This window comes from Glycine max, chromosome 14, assembly GCF_000004515.6.
Source record: "Glycine max cultivar Williams 82 chromosome 14, Glycine_max_v4.0, whole genome shotgun sequence".
In the NCBI taxonomy this organism is placed as follows: Eukaryota; Viridiplantae; Streptophyta; class Magnoliopsida; order Fabales; family Fabaceae; genus Glycine; species Glycine max.
In genome coordinates, this window is record NC_038250.2 from 46717014 (window position 1) to 46743080 (window position 26067).

The 26067-nt window shown below is 33.8% G+C and overlaps 2 protein-coding genes across 3 annotated transcripts; both read left to right on the forward strand.

The window, feature by feature from the left end:
- The first annotated feature begins 1090 nt into the window (after positions 1 to 1090).
- Positions 1091 to 2280, forward strand: LOC100793086 (protein ELF4-LIKE 1). Of its 2 annotated transcripts, XM_003544837.5 has the most exons (3): positions 1094 to 1685; positions 1889 to 1946; positions 2014 to 2098. In XM_003544837.5, exons 1-2 carry the CDS (start codon positions 1237 to 1239, stop codon positions 1944 to 1946), a joined length of 507 nt encoding a protein of 168 aa, XP_003544885.1. In that variant the 5' UTR covers positions 1094 to 1236; the 3' UTR covers positions 2014 to 2098. The 2 variants fall into 2 exon arrangements, with proteins under 2 accessions (XP_006596422.1, XP_003544885.1); XM_006596359.4 differs by lacking the exon at positions 1889 to 1946 and having other exon boundaries at positions 1091 to 1685; positions 2014 to 2280.
- A 13494-nt stretch (positions 2281 to 15774) lies between these two features.
- On the forward strand, positions 15775 to 21955 carry LOC100817915 (phosphoinositide phospholipase C 2). Its single transcript, XM_003544245.4, has 9 exons — positions 15775 to 16216; positions 16512 to 16708; positions 17305 to 17440; positions 17555 to 17758; positions 18427 to 18614; positions 19322 to 19439; positions 20382 to 20534; positions 20633 to 20719; positions 21535 to 21955. Exons 1-9 carry the CDS (start codon positions 15875 to 15877, stop codon positions 21838 to 21840), a joined length of 1731 nt encoding a protein of 576 aa, XP_003544293.1. The 5' UTR covers positions 15775 to 15874; the 3' UTR covers positions 21841 to 21955.
- The last annotated feature ends 4112 nt before the right edge of the window (positions 21956 to 26067 follow it).

Sequence of the window (26067 nt, forward strand, 5' to 3'; positions counted from 1 at the left end):
CTTTCAAACGTAATTTTCTTCACTTAAAGTATGTTTTTAACAACAGTTAATTTTGAAAAATTAAAATTATCGAAAATTAGATTTATAAATACGTATTCAAACGCATTATCCAAAAAAAGGCGTAGGCTTTACCAATTCTTGTACTCACTTTGATTTTTTTTTTTTTGTTTGATAAAGGTGTGCAAATGTCTTCTTTTGTCTCCGAACAATAATATACTTTATTTTTTAAATGCTAAACAACCTTTATTCGCTACAAAATATATAGAATAAATCATTAATGGATTTTATATCTAAAAGTATTATTTTTTGTATTGATTTGTTTCTAATTAAAAATTATATAAGTCATTTTTAAGTATTAGAAATTAAGAAATTTCCTAATTATTAAAAAATATTTAAATTAATCTCTTAATGTAAGCAAAATATTAATTTAAGAATTAAATTGATAGATAACACTTAAAATTTATACAGTATTATTATTTAAGATATATTTAAGTAAGAAAGTATTTGGAATTTATAAAAAAAAAGATTTAAATACTCTTTTCATTTCTGTAATTTAGTATATTTTTTTCATTTTGTCCTCATAATATATTTTTTTATTTTAATTCTTGTAAAACATATTTTTTTTAACTTTGGTCCTTAAAATATTTTAAATAATATTTTTTTACTGTTTAAAAAGTAAATAGTATTTAAATGAAATAAAATTAAAAAAAAAACTAAATTGTAAGAAGGAAATAAGTATTTTTAAAAAAAATGTCATGTTTCACGCTTTGCATTGGCACTTGCCATATTTCACTTTCTCGTGCCGTCCGATCCAACACTCCATCTCAACTCGAAGATATTTATTTTTCTACATATTTTATTTCCTTAAAATATTAGCAACTCGGGAAGATATTTATTTATTCATTTGTTTATCCTCGTATTCAAAACCCAAGAAGATATTTATGCCGTCCGTCACTCAATTCGGTCACAGTCTCCAATCACCACTCGCCAACTCCCCATGCCCGTCAAATTACTCCACCCTCATTGGACCGTCACCATCCAATCTCACCCACCAAATTCAGCGGGAAAACCGCCATTGCTGAGTCAATGCTCAATGCTTCTAAGTCTTCAATGCCGCAACAAGAAGCGCCACCACAAATTACATAGTAACTCTTTTTCTCGAATCCACAGAGTGAGACTCATCGTGTGAACAACGATAACGGCATGTTTGAGCGTACTTGAAAAATTTGAGCGGCCATGGACGAAACCGCCGTAACGACGAAGCCTGATTGGCTCAACAACCGCGCGAGGGTCGCCGGAGAGAGAACCGAAGAATTTTTCTGTGGCGGCGACGACGAAGAGGAATGCGACGACGAGGCTTGGGACATGTTGACTCGGAGCTTCTGGCAGGCGCAGACTGTGCTGGACGAGAACCGTGCGCTGATCGACGAAGTGAACAGCAACCACGAGTCGAAGATTCCTGACAACATGGCGAAGAACGTTGGCCTCATTACTCAGATCCACGGTAACATCTCCAAGGTTCGCTCTATTTACTCCGATTTATCTGTAAATTTCCCCAACATTATTCGCCAGCGCGGCGTCGCCGCCGTCAACCACCGCAATCGCGACGGCGACGTCGAAGAGGATGAAGATGAGGCGGAGAACTCGGAGGAGAATTCCGCGGAGCACGTGCTGGATAAATCGGAGTAATTCTTTGTTTCCTTACATATGTTATATGATTGTTGTTGCCTTGTCCAATGCATCCTAGGGTATCATGTGATGTAGTTGGTGAAATTTGAAATAGAATGATTCGGTTTGTGCTAGTGCCTGTTTTAGTGTGAGGTTGTTTGAGAAATCTATCTGTGCTTATTCCTGGTTGTGCTTTTGTGTTGTTTTTCTTTGTTGTAAGGATGGTTGAATTGATGGCTGTGGGAATGCGTAGCACATTATCCGCCCACAGATATTAGGTATTTATGTCAATGTTTGATTTTGTTTCTTCATGGTTGTGTTGATTTTTTATTCTCTTGTTTCAAGGGAGGTCCTGTGGAACTGGGAAGTAGGGAAGGGAAAGGGGACAGGACAGGGATTGAACCTGTGCGTTGTGTTCGCCATGGTAAAGATTGAAACCGCAAGTGCCCTGTGAGCTATTAGCTCACTGTCTCAAGCCTGCAGCCTACTTTGTTATTGTTGTTATTATTCTCTATTCTAATATGTTGATGATGGGTAGGTAGTTCTCGAGTTTATTGGTTGTTTAAGTTGATGAGAATTCAGAATTCATATGTATGAAGAGCTTTAATGCAAGCAAATCCAGTAGAAGCTAGTTTACTTGGAGGTTTCTGTTAACTGAATAATGGTCTTTGTTTTAAATGATCTGCTTCTGATCTTTAATTTGAAACTCAGACCTACCCACCGTCGATGAGTTTCCATCATAGTGGTGTTGGTTACATGGATTATTCATCATTCTCCTCAATAGATGTTATTCTCACTCCTAGATACATTCATTCATAATCTTTTTCTTACTTTCTTGTGTGTGGGACTGTGGGTGTATCCATTCATCCGCCTCAACATTTTCATCTCCATTACACTTGCCTTTTGCCCAACACTTATGGATGCCGAGCAAAATGGTCTGATATAATTTGACATACATGCCATTGCATTACATGGCATGTTTCACGTCATTGCAATATGCTGGTGTTCTGATGCTGCCAGAGTTAACATCAGGGATTCCTATAATTCCTACATCAGGGGAATGAATACTGAAGTATTATCCTATCTGCTAAGAAGGTCGCTCTAGGATTGTTTTCAATTACCAAGTTCAAACTATTGAAATGCTCAAGAAATTGGAGGCATAGAAGACTTTGTACGAAGGAAAACATTTGAAATAGTGCTTTCATAGCACTGAAAACTCCAAATTTGATTTGCAATTCATCCCCAACAAAATTAGATGTTGTCATGTCAATACTGGAAGTACAACCACTCTGATGTTATGAATTTATTGTGATCAGCTTCGTTTTCAAAATCTTCTGTCTAAGAATTTATTACTGGGTCATTAACAGTTCCTGGACACATACGCTTCTTGTTGCATTTCATTTATTTTGTGGTTTGTCTAGCAAAAGGATGATGACCAAATTGACTTAGTAATGTGATATAATAGGAACATCTTTTAACTATTTCTTGGAAAGCATTTGCAATTATGACGTACTTTTCTCAAATGGCGCATATTGAGTAAATGGTGCAGCAAGACAAAGCAACTGGAAGTACCCACTTCTGCAGGAAGATGAAAGCTAGAATCCATGGAAAGGAAGTGGTCTTTTTCCTAAATTTGAGTTGTTAATGTGTTTCAATCTTAAATGAAATTTATATTTGAAGATACAGGCTATGGATATAGTGGACATGGTGGTTATAACAGGTAGGTTGATATGGACCAGGGAATGCTGATGACTTGGTAGGTATGGGTTTTAAACAGAGTAATCCAGTGGGAATTGTTATGGATGTCATGGAGGAGTTTGTTGTTTACTGTCTCTGGTAATGTGATAACATAGATATGGATTGCAGATGATTGAATTCTAATTAAGCACTATGCTAGTGAAGGTTTCATAGGAATTACGTGAAAATATGGTTTCCAGCAATGCTATTTCTGTGGAATTAGTGTTCAGCTGAACATCTAATGTGATGAAGAAAAAATGGTTAGTTGACTTGTTTTCAACATGGAATTTGGAAGGGGAGATGGAGAAAGACAACTTTCGGGGAAAACAGAATTCTATTGTTAACTGAGCTTTGGAGTTTTTAGCATGATGGGTAATGCAGCAACACGAGTGCTTTTAAAAGCGATCTTATAGGCTATCATATTTAGGTTTTGCAAAGTTAGAATTTTGGAATTTAATATCTGTGCCCAAATATTATCGTTAAAAGTTAAATTTTTAGATTAGCTTTTTATAAAGTTTCTAGTAATTAACTTCTGATTTAGTTGTGCAAATTTGAAGTTAGAGATAGCTTTGTGCCTTTGTCTTCATGTATCGTTTGTAATGAAATTCCTTGGCACTAATGAAACGCCTTTTTCAACTTTCTTCTATTTAAGTGTCTCTTCCCTGATCTCTCTGTGAATCTCCCTCGCTCTATAGAGTGATTTTTTACTGCACTTCTACTTGCTATGTTGTAATCTGGGCTGAGGCTTGAGATTAGTTTGCTTATGTTCATGTTAGAGGTCATAGAATCTGTTTGGAGATGATTGTCAGTAAATTGGCATGACTTGACTGGATAATTACTTGATTTGTATTTCGCTAATTTCTTGATTCATACATATAACTTGTCTAAACTCCAAACACAGATCAAAATTAGAGAATACTGGTAGAAATAGAATTGATAGGAGGCACGTCTTCGAGGATTTTTGTAAATCTGGTTTTGAAACATACTTCACCCATTCATGGATGAAAAATGTTTAGTATGTGCGTGAGTAAGCGTTTACAATATTGATTTTCAGCATGTTTGGAACTGTGTTTAAACTCACATGAAAGAGTATTATAAGTGAAAGTGAAAGATATTGAGAATAGCTTCCATGATTTTTTACAGTGGGATAAATTAAACCCATCAACAGAACTCACAAACACACGCAGGGGAAGAATAGAAATGAGAGAGAAGAATTTGGCACACACTTACCGGAGGAAAAGAGAAATAGAACTAAATTTCATTCACCCATAATTCACTTAATTGATCATTCATATTACTAATGTGGTACAGCGAGGTTCCTTTTATAGGCAGATTATAACAATAAAATCATATAAACTTAGTGCCTAAGAAAAACTAATGACGGTGGCACTAACCATACTACTCAAAGTCTATGCAAATGATTATGCAAAAAATGAAGACGGTGGCTCCATACAGATTTCATAGGCGTTGCAGTAATTTTTTTGAGCTGCAATCTTTGAATTCAACATTTCAAATCCAGCTTGATTTAAATTTTTTTTAACCAACATTGCCTCCCTTAAATCAAGCTTGTATCATTCAACTTGTAAAATAACTTCATCTTTAACCGCTTTGTAAAAATATTTGGATAATAATTAATTTCTACTTATTTATTGACTATCAACTCTTGTATCTTATGAAATCAAATATCAATGTGCTTGGACTTCTGGTGAAAAATTGAATTTTTACTCAATGCAATGACAAACTTGTTGTCACGAAATATTTTTGTGGGAGTATTCTGCTTATGATGCATTACATCTAGAATTCTTCTTAGTCATATTGCTTGCATAGCACAATTGTTTATTGCAATGTATTCTGCTTTAGCTGTTTAAAGTGCAACAATTGGTTGTTTATTTGAAGATCATGAAATTGCACCTAAACTCAAATGAAATGCATACCCTACTATGCTTTTTCTTGTTTCTACATCTCCTACCCAATCACTATCTATCTATCCAACAAGATTCACATCATTATTGTTAGCATAAAAAATTTTGTCGATTAGAGTACTTTTAATATAACGAAGAATTCTCTGAATTCCTTACAAATGGCAAACACGTGGCTCTTCCATGAATCTACTGAGCAAACTAACTTTGAAGATTATATTTGGTCTTGTAGTTGAAAAGTACCTCAAAGTTCTAATTAAACTGTTTTATAGAGTTGTATCCACCATTTTTCTGTCACTTTCCTTTGTTAGCATCAACTTCTCTCGAACTGGTGTAGAAATTGGTTTTGAATTTTCCATTTTAAATTTCTCCATAATATCACCTACATACTTCTTTTGGGAGATAAAAATTTCATCATCTTGTTGAATGACCTCAATGTCAAGAAAATACAACATTAGGGCTAAACTTGTCATCTCAAAATAACTTATCATAGCTTCTTTGAATTTCGCAATCATCTTTGAATTATTGTCAGTGAAGATTAGATCATCAATATAAAGACACACAATGAGAATATCTTCGGAATCAACAAATTTGACATATAATATGTGCTCATAAGAACATCTTTCGAAATCGTGCTACACAAAATATTTTCTTATGCCATGCTCTTGGCACTTGCTTCAACCTATACAAAACTTTCTTCAATTTATAGACCTTGTCTTCTTTTCCTCTGACCACATATCCTGTAAGCTGCTTAACATATACTTCTTCCAGAATATCATTGAAGAAAGCAATTTAATATCCATTTGATATATCTTCCCACTATTTTGAGCCGAAAGAGAAATAATCATGTGAATTGCATCTAACCTTGCAACATGAGAAAATGCTTCAAAATAATCAAGACTTGGTTTTTGCTAATATCCTTTTGTAACCAACCTTTCTTTAAAGCAATCAATTTCTCTATTAGGATTGTACTTTGTCTTGAGCACCCATTTCACTCCAATAGGCCTTTTATCTGCTGTCAAATTTGTTAGCTTCCATGTATCATTCTTCTCCATCGCATGAATTTCTTCATACACGGATTTTCTCCAATTCTCATCACTTGAGGCTTCTTCAAATGTCAATGGCTCACAATATGAAAATAAAACAAAAAGTGATAATCTCCTCGTTAGATGGCTCATCATCATTAAACATGACACAATCTTGTAATTTGGCTAGTAGTTAAGGATTCCTCTACGACCTCCTAAATGATTTTGGTTCATCAAGTGTTGGATCTGGTTGCCTTTTATTTTCTTCATAGTTGTTAGAGATCACCACTAGCTCATTCTGGGATTTTGTAGACCAATCCCACATGCCTTTCTCATCAAATGTCACATCTCAAGTGATAATTACTTTCTTTGTCTTCAGATTGTAAAGTTTGTATGCCTTTGAATTTGTGTTGAAACCTACGAAAATACACATTTCACCTTTGTCATCTACTTTCTTCCTAAGTTGGTCTGAAACATGTTCATATGTTATGCACCCAAAAACTCCGAGCTGTCTAATTGTTGGTCTCCTTCCACTCCAAGCTTCTTCTTGTGTCTTATCACAAATACTCTTTGTTGGACATTTATTTAAAATATAAACAGCAGTGGCAACTGCTTCCACCCTGAATTCTTTAGGCATTTGCTTGGCCTTTAGCGTGCATCTCACCATGTACATGATTGTTCTATTCTTCCTTTCAGCAACACCATTCTATTGAGACATGTATCTGGTTGTCAGTTGATGTTGAATTCCATGTTGCTCAAAAAAGTTTCTATAGGTGAGGTATTATTGGCCTGTGTGTTCTGAGCATTTTGATTCTGCATCCACGATATTTCTCTACAAATGTGTTGGTATCTCAACCGAACATAGATATGAATGAATTGTATCTAACAACTTTCTCACCTTCCAAGACTTTTTGTTTGGAAAAGATTCTCTGTGCTTATTTTCAATCTCACATGTCTCACATACTCCATTAGGAATATTCACAACAGGTAAACCAGAAACAAATTCTTTTCTTGAAAAATAATTTAATCCAAAAAAGTGAAAGTATCCAAAATGTATATGCCAAAATCAATCATCATTTGAAATCAAAAACTCAAGCAAGACAAAAAATTTCACGGTGAATTCTCAAAGGGAATAGGCGATTAAGAGTCATTTTTACTTTAGCAACGAATCTTTCATTTCTATCAATCAATGTGTTCTAGCCAGGATGAATCTACATGTTATAGCCTTTCTCTAACAATTGTCTCATACTCAATAACTTCCGATGAAGACCAAAAGCATAGAAAACATTAGAGATAAAATTTTGAGAACCTTCCTTCAATCTGATAGTAATTTGGCTTTTTCCCATAATTGGAATATTTGCATTATTTCCAAATCTCATGGTAGATTTTATCGTTTCATCTAAAGCAGAAAATAACTCTTTTTTGCCACACATATGATTGTTACACCCAGTATCCAAATACTAAATATTTTCATCCTTAGAAAAAAGTATTACTAGCTAAAAATAAACTTTGATGTCTATTAGAATTCTCACCAACATTTTGACTTTCCGCAACGTTTGCTTGTTGCTTGAATTTACACTCTGAAGCTTCTTGCCCGAACTTTCCACAATAGTAGCAATTAAAATTCGCCCAACCTTGGTAATTGTTGTTAGTATAGAGCAATAAAAGAAGAGAAAGAAATAAAGGGAAGAAAGAAAAAGACACACAGTTTAACGTGGTTCAGCACACAATGTATGTGCCTACGTCCACGGCTACACTAGGAGAACTTTTTATTACTTGCACATAAAAGCTTACAAGGTGTCTCTATATATAACACTAGTGAGACACAAGTTTTTACAAACCAAGCGATGTGGGACTAAGCCCACACAAGTTTTACAGACCAAGCGATGTGGGACAAAGGAACTAAGACCACAAACTCTAACAATTCTCCCACTTGGGGTCTAAGTTCCAAACTCTAGCAGCTCCTTGTAAGCAACGAGTTCATCGACTTTTTACCTAGTGTAGCGCCTTCATCTTCAATTGTCCTTGAAGGCCAATTGAGGCAATGCAAAGCCTCAGTTTGTCAGTTGTAACAGCTTTAGTCAACATATCTGCTGGATTCTCTGATCCTAAGATCTTCAATAAAGATAAGTCTCCATCATTTATCAACTCCCTGATAAAATGGTATCTTAATTGAATATGCTTGCATCTAGAATGGAAGACTGGATTCTTAGCAAGACTTATAGCACTTTGACTGTCACTAAACATAGGAGCATCATCTTGTTCTTTCCCCAATTCATTGAGAAAATTCTTTAGCCAAATCATCTCCTTAGCTGCTTCTGAGATAGCTATGTACTCGGCTTCCGTGGTTGAGAGAGAAACTCTATCTTGAAGTTTAGACTTCCAACTCACAGCAGTACCTCCCAAGGTAAAAATGTAGCCTGTGGTGCTCTTCTTGGTATCAAAATCTCCTTCCAAGTCTGCATCTGAAAATCCCTGTAAAGTGAGATTGCCTTTTCTGAAGCACAAACACATCTCTGAAGTACCCTTCAAATATCTGAGTATCCACTTTACTCCTTCCCAATGCTCCTTTGCTGGATTTGATAGGAACCTACTGACAACTCCCACTGCATGTGCTATGTCAGGTCTGGTACACACCATAGCATACATCAAACTCCCAACTGCTGATGCATATGGTACTCTTGACATGTAACATTTTTCTTCATCTGTCTGCAAAGATTGCTTCTTTGAAAACTTCAAATGAGATCCCAAAGGGGTATTCCTGGTCTTAGAATCTCCAAGGTAAAACCTGTCAAGCAACTTGTGTATATATTTCTCCTGAGACAGCTTCAAAATTCCTTCTGATATGTTTCTAAGAATTCTCATACCAAGGATTTGTTTAGCTGGACCAAGATCCTTCATTTCAAAGTTTTCTGCCAACTGCTGCTTCAACCTGTTAATTTCTGCCATACTAGATCCTGCAATCAACATGTCATCAACATACACAACAAGGATAACATAACTATTAGTATATTTTTTAACATACCAGCAATGGTCCATGTCACATCTTTTGAATCCTGAGTTGCTCATAAACTCATTAAACTTCTTGTACCACTGCCTCGGTGCTTGTTTCAAGCCATACAAACTTTTGTGAAGCTTGCATACAAGATTCTCCTTGTCTGGCACTTCAAAACCTTCTGGTTGGGTCATATAGATGTCTTCCTCTAAATCCCCATGCAAGAATGCAGTTTTAACATCTAACTGCTCCAAGTGAAGATTCTCTGCAGCTACTATGCTCAGAATAACTCTGATGGTAGTCATCTTTACAACTGGAGAGAAGATCTCTGTGAAATCAATTCCTTGTTTCTGCTGAAACCCTTTCACCACAAGTCTCGCCTTGTATCTTCTTCTACCGTCAGATTCTTCCTTTAGCCTATAGACCCACCTATTCTGTAATGCCTTCTTTCCTTCTGGCAATTTAGTTAAAGACCACGTCTTATTCTTCTGAAGGGATGCCATCTCATCTTTCATCGCTAGCTCCCACTCAATAGTGTCATTCCCCTGTGTAGCCTCATTGAAACATTCTGGCTCACCAACATCAGTTAACAACAAATAATGCAATGAAGGGGAATACCTATCTGGTGGTACTGAAATTCTGCTAGATTTTCTTGGAGGAGTTGATGGTTCTGGTTCTGACTCAACCTCTACGCCTGTACTCTGGTTTCTGTTGGCTACATCACTTTCTGAGATTTCTTCAAGTGTTGCTTTCTCAGAAATTTCTGACAGTTTACCTGCACATGTAGATTCTGCAGAAAATTTGTCCTTATAAAATAAGTTCTCATTAAAAGTAACATTTCTGCTTCTGATAACTTTCTTGGTTTGGTCATCTCAAAACCTGTAGCCATACATGTCAGATCCATAACCAATAAAATAACACTTCCTTGCCTTCGGATCCAATTTATCTCTACTATTAGAGTCTATCAGTATATATGAAACACAACCAAAAATTCTCAAATGTGAAAGTTTTACCTCCTTTCCAGACCATACTTCTTCAGGCAACTGATAATTCAAAGGAACTGATGGTCCTCTATTGATGAGATATGTTGTTGTGTTTATTGCTTCTGCCCAGAATGCTTTAAGCAAGCCAGATTGGATCCGCATACACCTTGCTCTCTCATTCAAGGTTCTATTCATCCTTTCTGCAACACCGTTTTGCTCAGGTGTTCCTGGTATTGTCTTGATCATTCTGATCCCATGTTCTGAACAGAAGTCTTTAAACTCCTGACTATCATACTCCCCACCATTGTCAGATTTCAGACTTTTAACCTTTAGACCTGTCTGATTTTCAACTTCTGTCTTCCACCTTTTAAACACAGAAAACACATCAGATTTATTTTTAAGAAAATAAACTCATACCTTTCTGGTAGAGTCGTCGATAAAGGTGACATAATAGCGTGAGTTTCCAACAGATTTCACTGGGGCTGGCCCCCAAACATCTGTGTGCACCAATTCTAGCTTTTCAGCTTTCAGAGTCTTCCCTGCCCTTGAGAAACTGACCTTTTTCTGCTTTCCAAGGATACAATGTTCACAAGCACCAACATCAACATGCTTGAGGCTTGATAGCTTACCCTTTGCCGCCATAAGCTTCATTCCTTTTTCACTCATATGTCCAAGTCTTTGATGCCACATGGTTAAATTATTGACAGCCTCAGTAACTGCTACCATATCCTCATCTGCAATCATGTAAAGAGATCCTCGCTTCTTTCCACGAGCCACAATGAGATTGCCTTTTATTACCTTCCAAGCTCCATCTCCAAAAGTGGTGTGATGTCCCTCATCATCCAACTGCCCTATAGATATTAAATTTCTCTTTAAGGCAGGAATATGTCTGACATTGTGCAATGTCCATAGGGATCCACTGGAGGTCTTGATGTTGATATCACCTCTTCCGACAATGTCAAGAGATTTTCCATCTGCAAGGTAAACTTTTCCAAATCTTCCAGAAACATAGTTAGACAATAAATCTTTAGAGGGAGTAGTGTGGAACGACGCACCTGAGTCCATGATCCATGAATCAACAGGACTATCCAAACTGCAAATTAATGCATCATCAAGTTCATCAGTTGCTGCATTTGCGGATTCATCATCATCGCACTTCTTGTTTTTGTGCGACTTGTTCTTCTTTGGTGCCTTGCACTGATTGCTAAAGTGACCTCTCTTGTCACAATTCCAACAAGTAACGTCACTTTGAAATTTTCACTGACCTTTCCCTCTTGACTTTGATCTGCCTCGACCATTCTGACCCTTCTGGGTAGTCCTTCCCCTGCCTTCAGTGTTCAATGCTGAATTGGAAACATGACTGGAAGATTCTCCTGAATCTCTCTTGCGAACATCTTCGCTCAAGATCAAGTCACGGATGTCACTAAGCTTTAATGTGTTCTCCCTTGTAGAACTACTAACTGCAGTAACAGTTGCAGCCCAACTATCCGGTAGTGATGACAATAGAATCAATGCCTTCACCTCATCCTCAAATTTAATCTGCACAGATTCCAATTGGGCAAGAATAGTATTAAACTCATTAATATGATCAGTTACAGAGATACCTTCTCCCATCTTGAGGTTGAACAACCGGCGCATCAAGTATACTTTGTTGGCTGCTGACGGCTTCTCGTACATATCTGATAATGCCTTCATTAAGCCTGCAGTAGTCTTCTCGTTCACGATGTTGAACGCGACGTTCTTGGCTAATGTCAATCTGATCACGCCAAGAGCCTGTCGATCTAGCAAGTTCCATTCTTCTTGCTTTATGTCTTCTGGCTTAACCCCTGATAAGGGCTGATACAGCTTCTTCTGATATAGATAATCATCTATATGCATCTTCCAAAAGCTGAAATCTCTGCCATCGAACTTCTCGATCTTCACCTTCCCCTCTTCTAATGCCATTGCTCCCACTGCCTCCTCTAAACTGAGAAGACTCCCACTAATTCCTTTAAACTAAGGAAATCTCGTGGAGTAACCAAAAGCTCTGATACCAGTTGTTAGTATAGAGCAATAAAAGAAGAGAAAGAAATAAAGGGAAGAAAGAAAAAGACACACAGTTTAACGTGGTTCAGCACACAATGTATGTGCCTACGTCCACGACTACACTAGGAGAACTTTTTATTACTTGCACATAAAAGCTTACAAGGTGTCTCTATATATAACACTAGTGAGACACAAGTTTTTACAAACCAAGCGATGTGGGACTAAGCCCACACAAGTTTTACAGACCAAGCGATGTGGGACAAAGGAACTAAGACCACAAACTCTAACAATTGTTACCTCTACCTCTTCCTCGATTAGCAGCACCAAAATTATCTCCACCTCTTCCTTGACCAAATGATCCAAAATTGTTGTTTCTACCTTGGTTGAAATGTCCTCGTCCTCTTCCTCTGTAATTTCCTCAGCCTCTACCTTTGAAATTTCCTTTTCCTACATTGTTGAAGTTATCTCGACCTCTACTTTCCGCACTTTGACTGGTTTCCACAGCATTGTTGAGATTAACTTGACTCTTCAGTGTTTCTTCACTTACTTTCTTTGCCTTTTCCAAGATTCTGCTCATGTGACTTTCAATGCTTCCTTGCAACTCTGTTATTGTCATGGTGTCTATGGGACTCGATTATTGTAGTCACCACATGATCAAACTTCATTGACATGGTGCGTAGAATTTTGTCTACCACCTTGTTGTCAGGAATGTCTTCTCCATACACCTAGATCTTGTTGATGAGATCTTTAACGCATGAAAAATATTGTTCCAAGGATTCAAATTTGGATATTTCATACCTTTCGTATTCCCTTCATAGAGATTGGAGCTTAGATCACTGAGCCTTCTCCGCACCTTTGTAAGATAGCTTCAAAATATCTCATGCTTCTTTATCAGTTTTGGCATTTACAATTTTGACGAAAATGGAATAGTCAATTCCTTGTTGAATCTATGACAATGATGACCAGTCTCTTCTCCTAGCAGCATCATTAGCTCCTTCCGCTAAACCATCTCAACAAAGCTCCAAATATTATAAGTTCTCAAATGTGTAGCCATCAAAGTTTCCTAATAATAAAAATCTAGCTTTCCATCTAGTTTGGGATCAGACCATACAATGTTGTAATTGGTAACATCTCTCAAGTGTATCAACTTTATTTTTTTTTACACAATGAGAATATTTTTGTTCCTCACAGACTTTTTTTTTCTCTCGCACTACTACTAGAATCCTCATACTCTGATATCAATTGTTAGCACTGAGGTAAATTAAACACTCAAACCCACACAGTGGAAGAATAGAAATATAAAAAGAATTTAGCACACACTTACTGGAGGAAGAGAAAAATAGAACTAAATTTCATTCACTCATAATTCACTTAATTGATCATTCATATTACTAATGTGGTACAGGGAGGTGCCTTTTATAGGTAGATTATAATAATGAAATATTATAGACTTGGTGCCTAAGACAAACTAATGATGGTGGCACTAACTGTACTACTTAAAGTCTAAGCAAATGATTGTCCAAAAATTGAAGATGGTGCCTCCATGCAGATTTCATAGGCGGTGCAGTAATTTTTTTTTTAGCAATCTTTGAATTCAACATTTCAAAGCTTCTCCAATCTTCTACATATGTAGCTTGTAAAAATTCCAGCTTGATTTAATTTTTTTTAACCGACAAAGATGGATTAACGTTGAAGGTTGAGCAAAAGTGAAACTAAACACATTTCGAATAAATTATATTTAAATGTTTTTATTTGAAAAGCCTATACTAAAATTCAACATAATCAATTTTATTTCGAATTCATAATTAATTCTTGAACATGAAATTAAAAGTAAACATTTACCTATGGGTCGATGTCCAAGCTTTCGGGGCAAGTAGTTTCTTGGGACCAAATAAATTTGGTACGGTTGATGTCAGAAATACCTTTTACTCGACGAGGAAGTAGTGATCCTGATTGGGAAAATGAGTAAAACAGTCTAAATCTAGTTCATCTAGACAAAGATCACATATGTTACGTAGTTAAAAGTAAGGTAACAGAAAATAACCTAATCTAGAGTAAAAAGGAAAATAAAATCATAAAATAAAATAAAGACTAAAATATTTTTATTCATTCATTGCTTGATTTCTCTAAAAAAAAAATACATTTATATAGACTTAATTGATGCTAACTAATGGATATTATTTATTTATATGTTAATATCTCATTATATATAATAAATAACAATAACACAAATATCAACTGTATTTCATATATATAATCTTTTAATCATATTTAATTTTGAGAGCATATCTAGACTAATTCTAACAAAATATCTCCACTAACATCTTATATTTTTCTTTTTGCTCTCATCCCCTTTATAATCCTTACTCATTCTTGAAGGGAGACAAATTTGTAAGTACAAAAATCAAATCTCTCTCTTAGTCTATTTCCTTTCATGTAATAGATAAAGGAAGTTTGAATATATAGAACCATAAATTATCTACCACATGTACAAGACGGTATGTACCACCAATTTGTACTCATAGAGTACCTAATTTAATTATTTTAAAAAAATTGTAATACACATACGCACAAATGCCCAACCTGTAACAGATACACGTATACATCGGTACATACTCGATACATGTTCCGCTTTAATTTTAAAATACACATGCTTTATAGAGCACATTTGTATTCCCCCATCCTGTAAAGTTGTATAATTATCTTTTTTTCATGTAATGTGCTGGTTTTCAAAATCTTCCAAAATTTGTATATTTATCTTTATCAACAAGATTCAGCATAATTAGTAAATAATTAATTTTTTTAAAACATGTTAACAGAAATTAAATTTTCTGATAATCATGTGTATGAAAAAAATTTATTAAAAAAAAAGTTACTTTAATGATTTTTACATCTTAAAGATTTTCAACATTTTCAACATTTTCAACTATAAGAATATCTTTTATAAAAAAAAATCTTTATCTTTCTTTTTATTTATCCGATGGCATCTGTAGGCTTCGGTGACTTTCTATCTCCTTTACATATTCACGTGAGAGTAAAATTTTTAGAATATTAAAAATAACTAAGTTGTCCTAACTCAGATGGAAGGAAAATATAGTTTGATGCATTGGGATTGGCACCAATTTGTTACGTGTACATATGTAGCATACTTTGTACTTAATGATACTACTATTGTTTTTCTTCTACGTACGTATAGCTTTACCCACACACATCACAGTGAATATTCCTAACGTTTGATAAGATTATTCAGTGCTATCTGGAGATGTTAATTTAATATTGAAATATATCATTAAAGAAAGCACAATGCATAAAATAAAGCAATCTCTTTCTTCGTTACAGAGATAAAGTTGGCCCAAACTATGTATTTTCAGTGCTTTGTACGTGTTCCTTATGAACATTGTATGAGTATAAATTCTCACTTAGGCTCCAAGCCATTCCTGGTCATTTTTGAAGGCTGACACCTTTCTTTTCTATCTACATCTCTATGTGTCTCCCCTTCAATTGGCATTATCCAAAACAATAATGGCCACCACATCTAGACACCCCTCTCGTAATAAAACCCCAAAACAGCACTTCAAAGTGTGTTTTTGTTTCAGGAGAATGTTTAGGCTCAAGGGGACTGAACCTCCTGACGAAATCAACACTGTTTTTGAAGAGTATTCACTGGATGGCATCATGAGCATGCATGACCTGGGCAATTTCTTAGTTCACTTTCAAGGAGAAGAGGAAGGTGATTCCATCAACAAACATGCTCAAACCATTTTTGACAGTCTCAAGCATCTTAACATATTTCATAGGAAAGGCATTCATGTTGAAGCCTTCTTTCGTTATCTCTTAAGTGACCTTAATGGTCCCCTTGCTGAGGTAATATTTGATTAACTACTAAAAAGTTTAAGGATCTTGTTAAGCAGTATTCTAAGAACACAGGTTAAGGAATTAAAAGAGAAAATATTTTATTAAAAGTTATATGAAAGTGTATTTTTATGCATTTTAATAAAATAAATTGTTTTTACTTTCTTAACCAGGACACTGGTTAATATTTGTTAAAGTTTAATTAATTACCTTAATGGTTTGAATGCTTCATTATAATTTGCATATAGTCTATCTTTTAATAAAGGTTTCAAGTTTTCTCATATTTTGGTGTGTTTTGGATCTCCAGGTGCACCATGACATGAAGTTTCCCTTGGCGCATTATTTCTTATACACAGGCCACAACTCCTACTTAACAGGAAATCAAGTTAGCAGTGCTAGCAGTACTTCTGCGATAATAAAGGCATTGAAGAAAGGAGTAAGGGTAATTGAGCTAGATTTATGGCCAAATTCCAGAGGCGATGATGTGCTGGTTCATCATGGAGGGTATGGGTTTATAGTTTTCAATAGTATATTAGGTGGAGAGATCAATACTTAAATTTTCTAGTATATCAAAGTAACATGTAACTTGATAGATATTTAGATATATGTACCATGATAGATATGAGAGAAAAGAAAACATCATATTATATCCTCATTCAGGGTGAAATTGTTGAGCGAAATCCTCTTAATTAGGAAAGATACATTGTTATCCTATTTATAATAGTGGAGATTTATTTCTCAACTAGGTCCTATGTTTTTTCCTTTACTTACATTTAGAAGAATTTTTAGTTTTCACATTAACATTATTTCTATCATATATCTTCATATGTATTTATTTAGTGTCCATTATGAATTAAGAAATGAGAGTTTGGATTGATATAATCCCCAACAACCTCCTTATAGCAAAAACACAAGAAAACCAATCCAATATACTAATAATCAAATTTCTTGCCTTAATTAGATTAACTAAAACCAAATGCTTTGGCCCTATGTACCAGTATATATGCCTTATATATGTATATAGACTTTTTTTAACGTGCATTATGCAACTTTCAATGTTGGTATATATCTGAAACTAATTGATTTTTTTAAAATGGTAGGACTCTGACTTCTTCCGTGAAACTCAAAGCTTGTCTAAAGGCCATTAACGACTATGCATTTTTTGCCTCTCCGTATCCCGTTGTTATAACTTTCGAAGACCATATAACTCAATTTCTTCAAGCCAAAGTGGCCCAGGTTCGTATGGTAACTCATAACACGAAAGAGACTAGGCCACGATCATGCATGCATGGTTTGAACTGTAATTACACTTTTTAGTGGAAATAAATTAATATACTTGAATGCATGCAGATGGTCGATGACATATTTGGAGATATATTGTTTCGCCCTGAATATTCACAACAAATGACACAATTCCCCTCCCCAGAACAATTGAAGGGGAAAATTCTAATTTCAACTAAACCACCAGAGTCTCCTGAAAGCCAGGACCAGAGGGTACGAGAAGAAGCACATAGGCTTGAGTACGATGATGATAGAACTAGAGTCAATTACAAGGTAAAAACAATTTGAAGAAAATTTTGCTTATGTTAACAAAGTGTAGTTATAATTTTGTGAAGAAATAATTACTTTTTTTTTAGATTAAGTAATTTTTTTAGGACTAAATATGTTTTTGCACCTATAAAATAAATCGGTTTGGGTTTTGCTCCCTGTAATAAATTTTATTTGATTTTTATCTTTCTAAAATAGAAAACTAATACTTTTTGTTTTACTATTACATGACATCGATAAACTTCTTATGTATCTAACGAAATGTCGCATGATCATTCAAATAACATCCAATAATGCTTACTTAATGTCATGTCAACACATGACTAAAAAAATTTGATCCCTAGCTAAAATAAGTGGGATTTATCTATTCTGAAATGAATACCAGGATTAAAAATAATAATTCCAAAATTTGAACGACTGAAAACTAAAGTAAAAAACTTACATAGACCAGAACTAAAATTTGCTCATATTATATTGATGAAAAAATAATTTCAAATTGTAAAGAGATAAAAACCAAAGGAAAAATATTTAAGAACCAAAACAAATATTAGATCCTTTCACAAGAATGAAAACATATTTAACCCTTGTTTTAAAATATAAAAAAAATGAACCAAACATGTGCTAATTATAAGCCTTTTGTAATCAGCTTCCTTGTGTTGCCTTTTCGTCATCAGGATGATTTAGAGGAGCAAGAAGAGGAAGATGATACTCTTGAATATAGAGATTTGATTTCCATTCGTGCAGGGAAGCCAAAAGGTAAGTTAAGAAACTGGCTGATTGATCATGAACAAGTCAGGCGTCTTAGCTTGAGTGAGCAAGAGCTTGAAGATATCGCCAAAAATCATGGAACTGACATTGTCAGGTGATTTCAATATTTTTTTTAGACATACTGAACCTAAGTAATTTTTATTATTATTTTTGTGCTAGAATTTAAGCTCATACATGTATTTTTGTTAGCTTAAAATTAAACTTAAGTAGCTCTCTTTTACTCTGGCGCCAAGACATGTAGAAAACACTAAACATGATTTTCTAAAATTACATGGATTATATGTTAGTCTTTTAATTTAAAAGTAGTAGTCTATTATTTGTTTTTTAAAAAATCTCTTTGTTAAGTACTTTAAGAAAATTTCAGCTAAATTAGTCTTTAAAACATTTCATCTACTGCCAAATTAGTTCTTAAAAGATTTTATCATGAATATAGAAACATGTTATATCTTTGAAAGCAAGGAAGCATTCACTTGGTGAATATCGGGGACAATTGCTCCCACAAACTTTTGAGATTTTCTTAACATATTATATAGGTGTAATTATAATTTGTCACCATGGTTTGAAATACAATATAAAAAAACTAATCCATAATGAGTCTTGTTCTCACAATACCTGTTATCTATACCAAAAATAATATGATAATATCATTATATTTGAGAATTGAGATATTGATTTGGCAATTAAATTCAACTAACTTGGTGACACATGTAATTTTGGAATAATAAAATGAAGTTCATTGATATTTTTTTTAACCCCCATGTTATTCACCATTACAATAGTTGACATTGTTCCATCCTACAGATTCACCCAAAGAAATTTGCTTAGAATATATCCAAAGGGTACTCGTCTGGACTCGTCTAATTACGATCCCATGATTGGATGGATGCATGGAGCTCAAATGGTAGCGTTTAATATGCAGGTTAGACTTTGTTTTCCATAAGAATGAAGAAATTTGGGCCATATGGATGTAACAAATGACAATTGTGAGGTTTAAAGTTGGTTCTCTGTTCTCAGGGAAAGGAAGCTACATGAGCAACCTTCTCTAAATGGCATTAGATAGGAACTCATGCGAAACTAGTACTCCTGATATTTTGATTGTGTGAACCATGCACCATGACAATAGCATAAATTGTAGTGGTTTATATGTGATTGTTATTTTTGAGGCATTGCATTTTCATTTGATTTTCTAGAGGTTGCAGAGACATACAAGAAGAATTTTCGTTTCCACCAATTTGTAACCACTTCCCTACCTACTTCTCAACTGTAGATTAGTTAAGGACAAAATTTGATTTCCCTTTTTATTATAAATGTAATCATTTTTTATCAAGAGCATCTAATTCAGTTGGTTGAACGATATTGTAAATCCTCATACTTGAGTTTGTTTCCTACTTACAAAAAAAAATGCATTTCAGTTTTGTGCTTTAGTTAATTATGCACATATCACAATTTGTAGAAGACAGTTAGAATCCTCAAATGGTTAGGATAAGCAAAACAACAAAACCTAATAATATTAAGATTAAGAATGTGAATAAAGCAGAGCTCCACTAGGCCACATAAACTAAGATTTTTCATTAACCATTTCAAAAATAGCTTACAGGCCTCAACCTTTGGTGAATGGTGTTATTTCTTTATTCCTTATGTAGTCTAAGGGGAAGTATATAAAGCAGAACAATGTAGAGCTGAATCAAACTCTGCATTTTAATACCCTATAATGACTTGCAAAAACCGCATGAGAATCTTTTCTACATTCTTATTAGTTCTTGCAATGCTAAGAAATTCGGTTTCAGCTTTCCATAATTTAGCATTATGAATAGAAATCATAACAGGTTTCGTGTTCACTTGCAATTTCTTTTCCTTAAAGGGTGGTGGGCACCATCTTAGGTACATGGAAGGAATGTTCAGAGCCAATGGTGGTTGTGGTTATGTTAAGAAACCAGACATACTGTTGAATGTTGGTCCCAACAACGAGGTTTTTGATCCAAGAACAATTCGACCAGTCCAGAAAATTCTTCAGGTGATGCGAATGCGCATCTCAATTCATATTTAAGGAGAAAAAAAAGCACAAAAAAAAAAATATTCAATCCTCATCTAATTTAAATATGAATAAAGCAGGTTTTGGTATACATGGGTGAGGGGTGGCGTTCAGATTTTGGCCCAACACATTTCGATTTTTATTCTCCTCCTGACTTCCGTGTAAAGGTAATACTTTTGATCAACATAGAAATTGAGTTTTAAAATTGTCATTGAGTTTTAGTAGGAGTAATGTTATTTGTACATAACATTTTCATTCACTTTCTCCCACACCTCAGTTTTAAAATGTAATATCAGAATTTATTTTAAATTTATTGTTGGGTCACGTATCATTATTCTTAGCCAATTGTCCTAGGCATGAGTTGTGTTGTAAAGTAGAGTAATTGATACCTAATCTTCTGAGTTGTTCCTCTCGACCTCTCCTATCCTATCTATGAACTAAGCTTACAATTTCCATTCTAGAGTGGTTTGAGATAGCAAAATAGTTGTGGCATAACACCCCATCAATGTTAAGATACAAACTTTTCTACTTTAATATTGGAATAATTGAACCCATTGGTATACAATGGTAAAAAACACATTTTGAGACAAAATTCTTTTGTACTTCCCCTCTCTCAAAACAAATGTCACTAGAAAAAAAATTATCCCAAATAAATTTCATATTTAATTTTTTAATATAATATTAATTATTTTTTTATTAATACCTTTTAATAAATGTCAATTTAACTTTTAATCTAGTATTAATACTATCATCTTCCATCTATTTGATAAGGTTTGTTTGATAAAATTATAATTTTTTTTCATTTATTTATTAATTTTTCTTAATATATATAAAATAATGTATAACCACATTTATTTTGAGATGAAGGAAGTAGTATCTTTCAAGTACAAAAATATCATTTGCTCTAGCACTACAAATTAAAAGGACCAAACTTGACAACTATGTAAAATAACAAAAAGATGAATGATGGTGTATCTTTCAGGTTGGTATTCATGGTGTCCCAGCTGATAAAGATACAAAATACACCAGAACAGTTGAAGATGACTGGGTACCGGTATGGAACGAAGAGTTCAGCTTTCCATTGACAGTTCCAGAATTGGCCCTCTTATACATCAAAGTTGTTGAGCGTGACTTTTCTGGGAGACATGATTTTGGTGGACAAACATGTTTACCTGTGTCAGAACTAAGACAAGGAATACGTGCAGTTCGTTTGCGTAACCGCAGGGGTGAACTTTACAAGTCTGTAAGGCTTCTCATCCAATTTCATTTTGCTGATAGCACTGCATAGAAATCTCTGTTGTCATGTTAACTACTGCATAGGTGCTAAACTGCTAATGTTGTTAACTAATTACCTCCTTAAAACCATTTTCGTATATAAGGAAAAAGTAATGTTAATTCATTCATGGACTGTGAACTGCTATTATGTGTTTGTGGCTCTTCTTACTGAGTGGTTATGTTTTATGATTGATTATGTGATTGAAATGAAATCCCAGTTAAACTCCATGCATATATCTATCTATAATCTATTCATATTATGGTTGCCGATGGGTTTGGCTTATTGGTCAACCTCTTGCTCTTTGATAATTATATTGCATGGCTTGAGTTTGAATGTACAAGTCTCTTTTGCTAAGTATTATTTAATCTGATTACAAATTCTCGTTGATTACTAAATATTACACGGGAATAAAAATGTCAGCATAATATATATATATATATATATATATATATATATAACAAATAAAAAATCATGGCCTTACATGAAAAAATATAAGTATTTATTTGTTGTTTCACCTTCATTATAACTTTTGGGGAAACACTGATAAATTTTAAATGTGATTAACTGGTAAGTCAAACATTAATTTCATAATTGGTTAAAAAATCAAAATTTGTAAAGATACTCTGAAATCTAAAAAAAAAAATCAAATAATTCTAATTAGGGTAATTAAAAAAATTAATTATTTTTTGCTTTCAAACTAACCCAGATACACTAATACATATACACAACACAGTTCATAAATAAGACAGTGTTTTTTATTTCCTGAGATTATTAATGTTTCGGACACCATATAATAAGTATTTGACTGATTTGAATTAAGCTGCACAAGGCTACTATCTATGATAAATTTCTTCTTCTAAATTTTAACTTTGTAAATAAATTTATCAATGTAAAAATATCATGCTCCTTTAGCAAAGGAATAAGGGATTCGATCTTCAGCTCGTATGTATATAAGAATATTTGTTAAAAGATGCTAACTTATTGATAAATTAATCTTTCACTTTCAATTAGAAAACACGCAGAAAGAAAAAAAAAAAAAAAAGTCGCGGATATTGAAACAATCCTGAGTTGCTACTTGCTAGTCATGTGTGGGAAGAAGAGAAATGGGTCTGATGAGAAACGAGGTGAAGATACGTCATTAAAAATTTAAACGAATCTTATATTTTCTTTTTCTTCTTTTCTGCCTGCTTTAAAAACAAAATTGGAACCGTTAATTATGAAACTTTACCCACACCAATTTGCACCAAATGAAAAGCATACTCTAGAGCTAGGAAATGGGTCAAATATTTAATTTCAAGAAAATTCGTGGTATATATTTAATTATAGTCTTTTGTAAATTTTAGCATTGTAGTTTGTTCATTAGTAAGAAAAATTGTTTTTATAAAATTTATTTTTTTTAAATGATATATGCATCTTTTGTATTAGATTTTTGGAAATTTATCTAAATTAATTATTTATTATGTGTATTTTCCTTTTAATTTATATTTTTAAAAATTTTCGCATTTAAGAGTGTACATACAATTTTACAAAACAAAAAAATAGTAATTAGCGCCATTGATTTCTCTGTATTAATAATTTTGTATTAGTTCAACACCCCTGCGATGTATAAATAATATAAAAATATGTATCAATAAAAAAAACTTAAGAATTACTACATCATTGAAGAAAATTAAATGAAATTTTAAACACTTCTGATTTTTAAATTTTATTCGAAATCTTTGTTTCGCTTTTTAAAAATCAAAATTTTGTAACAGGCATTCAATGTTAGTTATTTGTGCACCCATGAGGTCCTGGAGTAGGGCTGAGCATGAGTAGAGGTGCGAATAGGTCAGGTTAGGTCAGGCTTTGAAAGGTTTGAGTCTGGCCTATAGCCTATCAAAGACTTTTATTTTGACTCAATTTGGTCTTTTTAAAAGCCTAACCTAGCTTAGCCTTTTTAAAAAGTCATCTTCACATTAAATCTTTAATATTCATTTGCTCTAAAGTAGGAAGTAACCGGAAAGTTAAAGAAAAAGGAAATGTCACCAGGAATAGAAAAGTCAATAAAAATAACTAGGAATATAAAGGGACAAACTCACACCTAAATTGTAATTAAAGTTTTACTAGGAATAGAAGTTATGGAGCAATAATGTGTAATCAAAGTCTGATAGTTTCAAAAAAAAATTAATTGTATCCAAAAAATAATATAAGTATATATTGATACCCAAAAATAATATATATATATATATATATATATATAGGCTGGCCTATCAGGCTTATAAGACTTTTTAATAAGCTCTAAGCCTGGTCTATTTAATTTAATAGGCTTTTAAAAAAACTTGAGTCTAACCTTTTAATTACATAGGTCTCAGGTCAGGCTTATGTAGGTTAGGTGTAGGTCTCTGTAGATCGGTCTAGCTTATTCCCACCCTAAGCACGAGTGAGGTTCGGGTTCAAAATTCTCAACCCATTGAAAACCGAAACTCATCATCTTCTCTTTACCCGCAACAACATTACTATCAGATTCTGGAGTTTAGGAGTTAAGAATATATGAACTGTGGGTTGCAGCATGAACCGGCGTAAACTCTCTGCCTCAAAGCTTTAGTAGCATGCAAAATTGTGGTTTTTTTAATGGTTGTTTCTCTACTCTCTCACATTTTCTCTGCCATTAAAAGCATAGGACTGAGCAAAACTTTCATTAACATGTACTCTCTATACAGCAGCACCATGAGAGCATCTTTAACGCCCGATTTTTGAAGTCAAGAATTCTTCTTCATCATATCTATCTATCACTATACATACTTTGGAGATGTCCAGCATAAAGGTTGAGTTTTTCATCTAAAACTTTCAAGAATTACCCCCATTTAAAAAAACATTTTTTAATGTTTCTCTCCCTTACTAATTAATAAAATATACTTAAGTGAAATAAATTGTAAAACCTATAAAAGTGGCTCAAAACTTATAAGTATGATCTATCAGTATCAGTAGAGTAAAAAAAGAAGGTTCTTACATCTAATGTGATACCATAAAATCCACAAAAAAGTAATCCAAGAACCCAAAATTGATTCTATTACTAAAAAGATGTTCTGAGAGAAAAAGTGACATAATGCTTAAGGAGTCAGTGTGACATTCTTGAGCGAAGCAAAGTGTCATGTGCATAACAACTATATTCAATGAGCGTGAAATTTATTTTATGTTTTATTTGTCGATCGAGTTCGGATACCAATGGATTCACCACTTTAAATTTGAACCCGACCATGTCAAAATGAATGCAACCGACATTTTCAACCCGATCACCCATTTATTCATTATTAACCATTTTCTTCTATCAATTTGACTTTGGGTACCTCAGTTGTCCAACGAGTGTGGCTTTTGTGCTCACACCTACCGTGGAGAATGCTTCCAATAGACCATCTTTGAGGATGTTGTTTCCTACACTTTAAGTTTTTTCTTACATTTCTTTTTGGCATCCAGAATGACTGATCTGAAATGTAAAACTATATTCTAGAATGATGATAGATTTTGACTCCTAAAATGATCAATCCAAAAGGTAAAAAAAAAATCCAAAAATGATGCAAGAAGCAACTTGGAGGTGTAGAAAGCAATAACTCATCTTTGACTCTAAGGAAGTGTTTGGTAGGGTTCACTTTCCCATTAATCCTAAAACTTGGGAAATTTAATTGTCCATGTTTGGTATGCATTTTTAAGAAATATATTACTGAGAAACTATGATTTCTGGGAATCATTTTTAACTTGCATTTCCATAAAAAATATTATGTTATTCTTATTAAATTATTTAATGTGGTAATTACAGGTAAAAATATCATGTAACTCTTTGATTCTTAGAAAAAGTATCTAAAAATTCTCAATGGTTAATCAAATAATTTTTCTTTATTCCTAAGAATCATGATTTTTCAGGCATGAAAAACTTTATTCCTTGTAAAACACCCCAAAGATGCATGAGACTAATTATAGAAGTGGAGATGTTCACAACTATTGTTTACCTAGCAAACTTTGGGCTCATATGAAGGCTTTGGGGTTATTCTTCCTACACCATATAAATTTCTTCTACACCCAGCAATTGAAGTTAAAATAAGTGTCCTTCAGTTAAAACTCAAATACACATATCCTTTCACACACCATTCACTCATGCCTCCTTCCCTCATGTTGCACCACAACACCATTAACGCCTTCTTTCCTTCCCTATTGTGTTGTGAGTCTGTCCCCTCCCCTCCATTATTCTTCCTGGATTCATCTTCT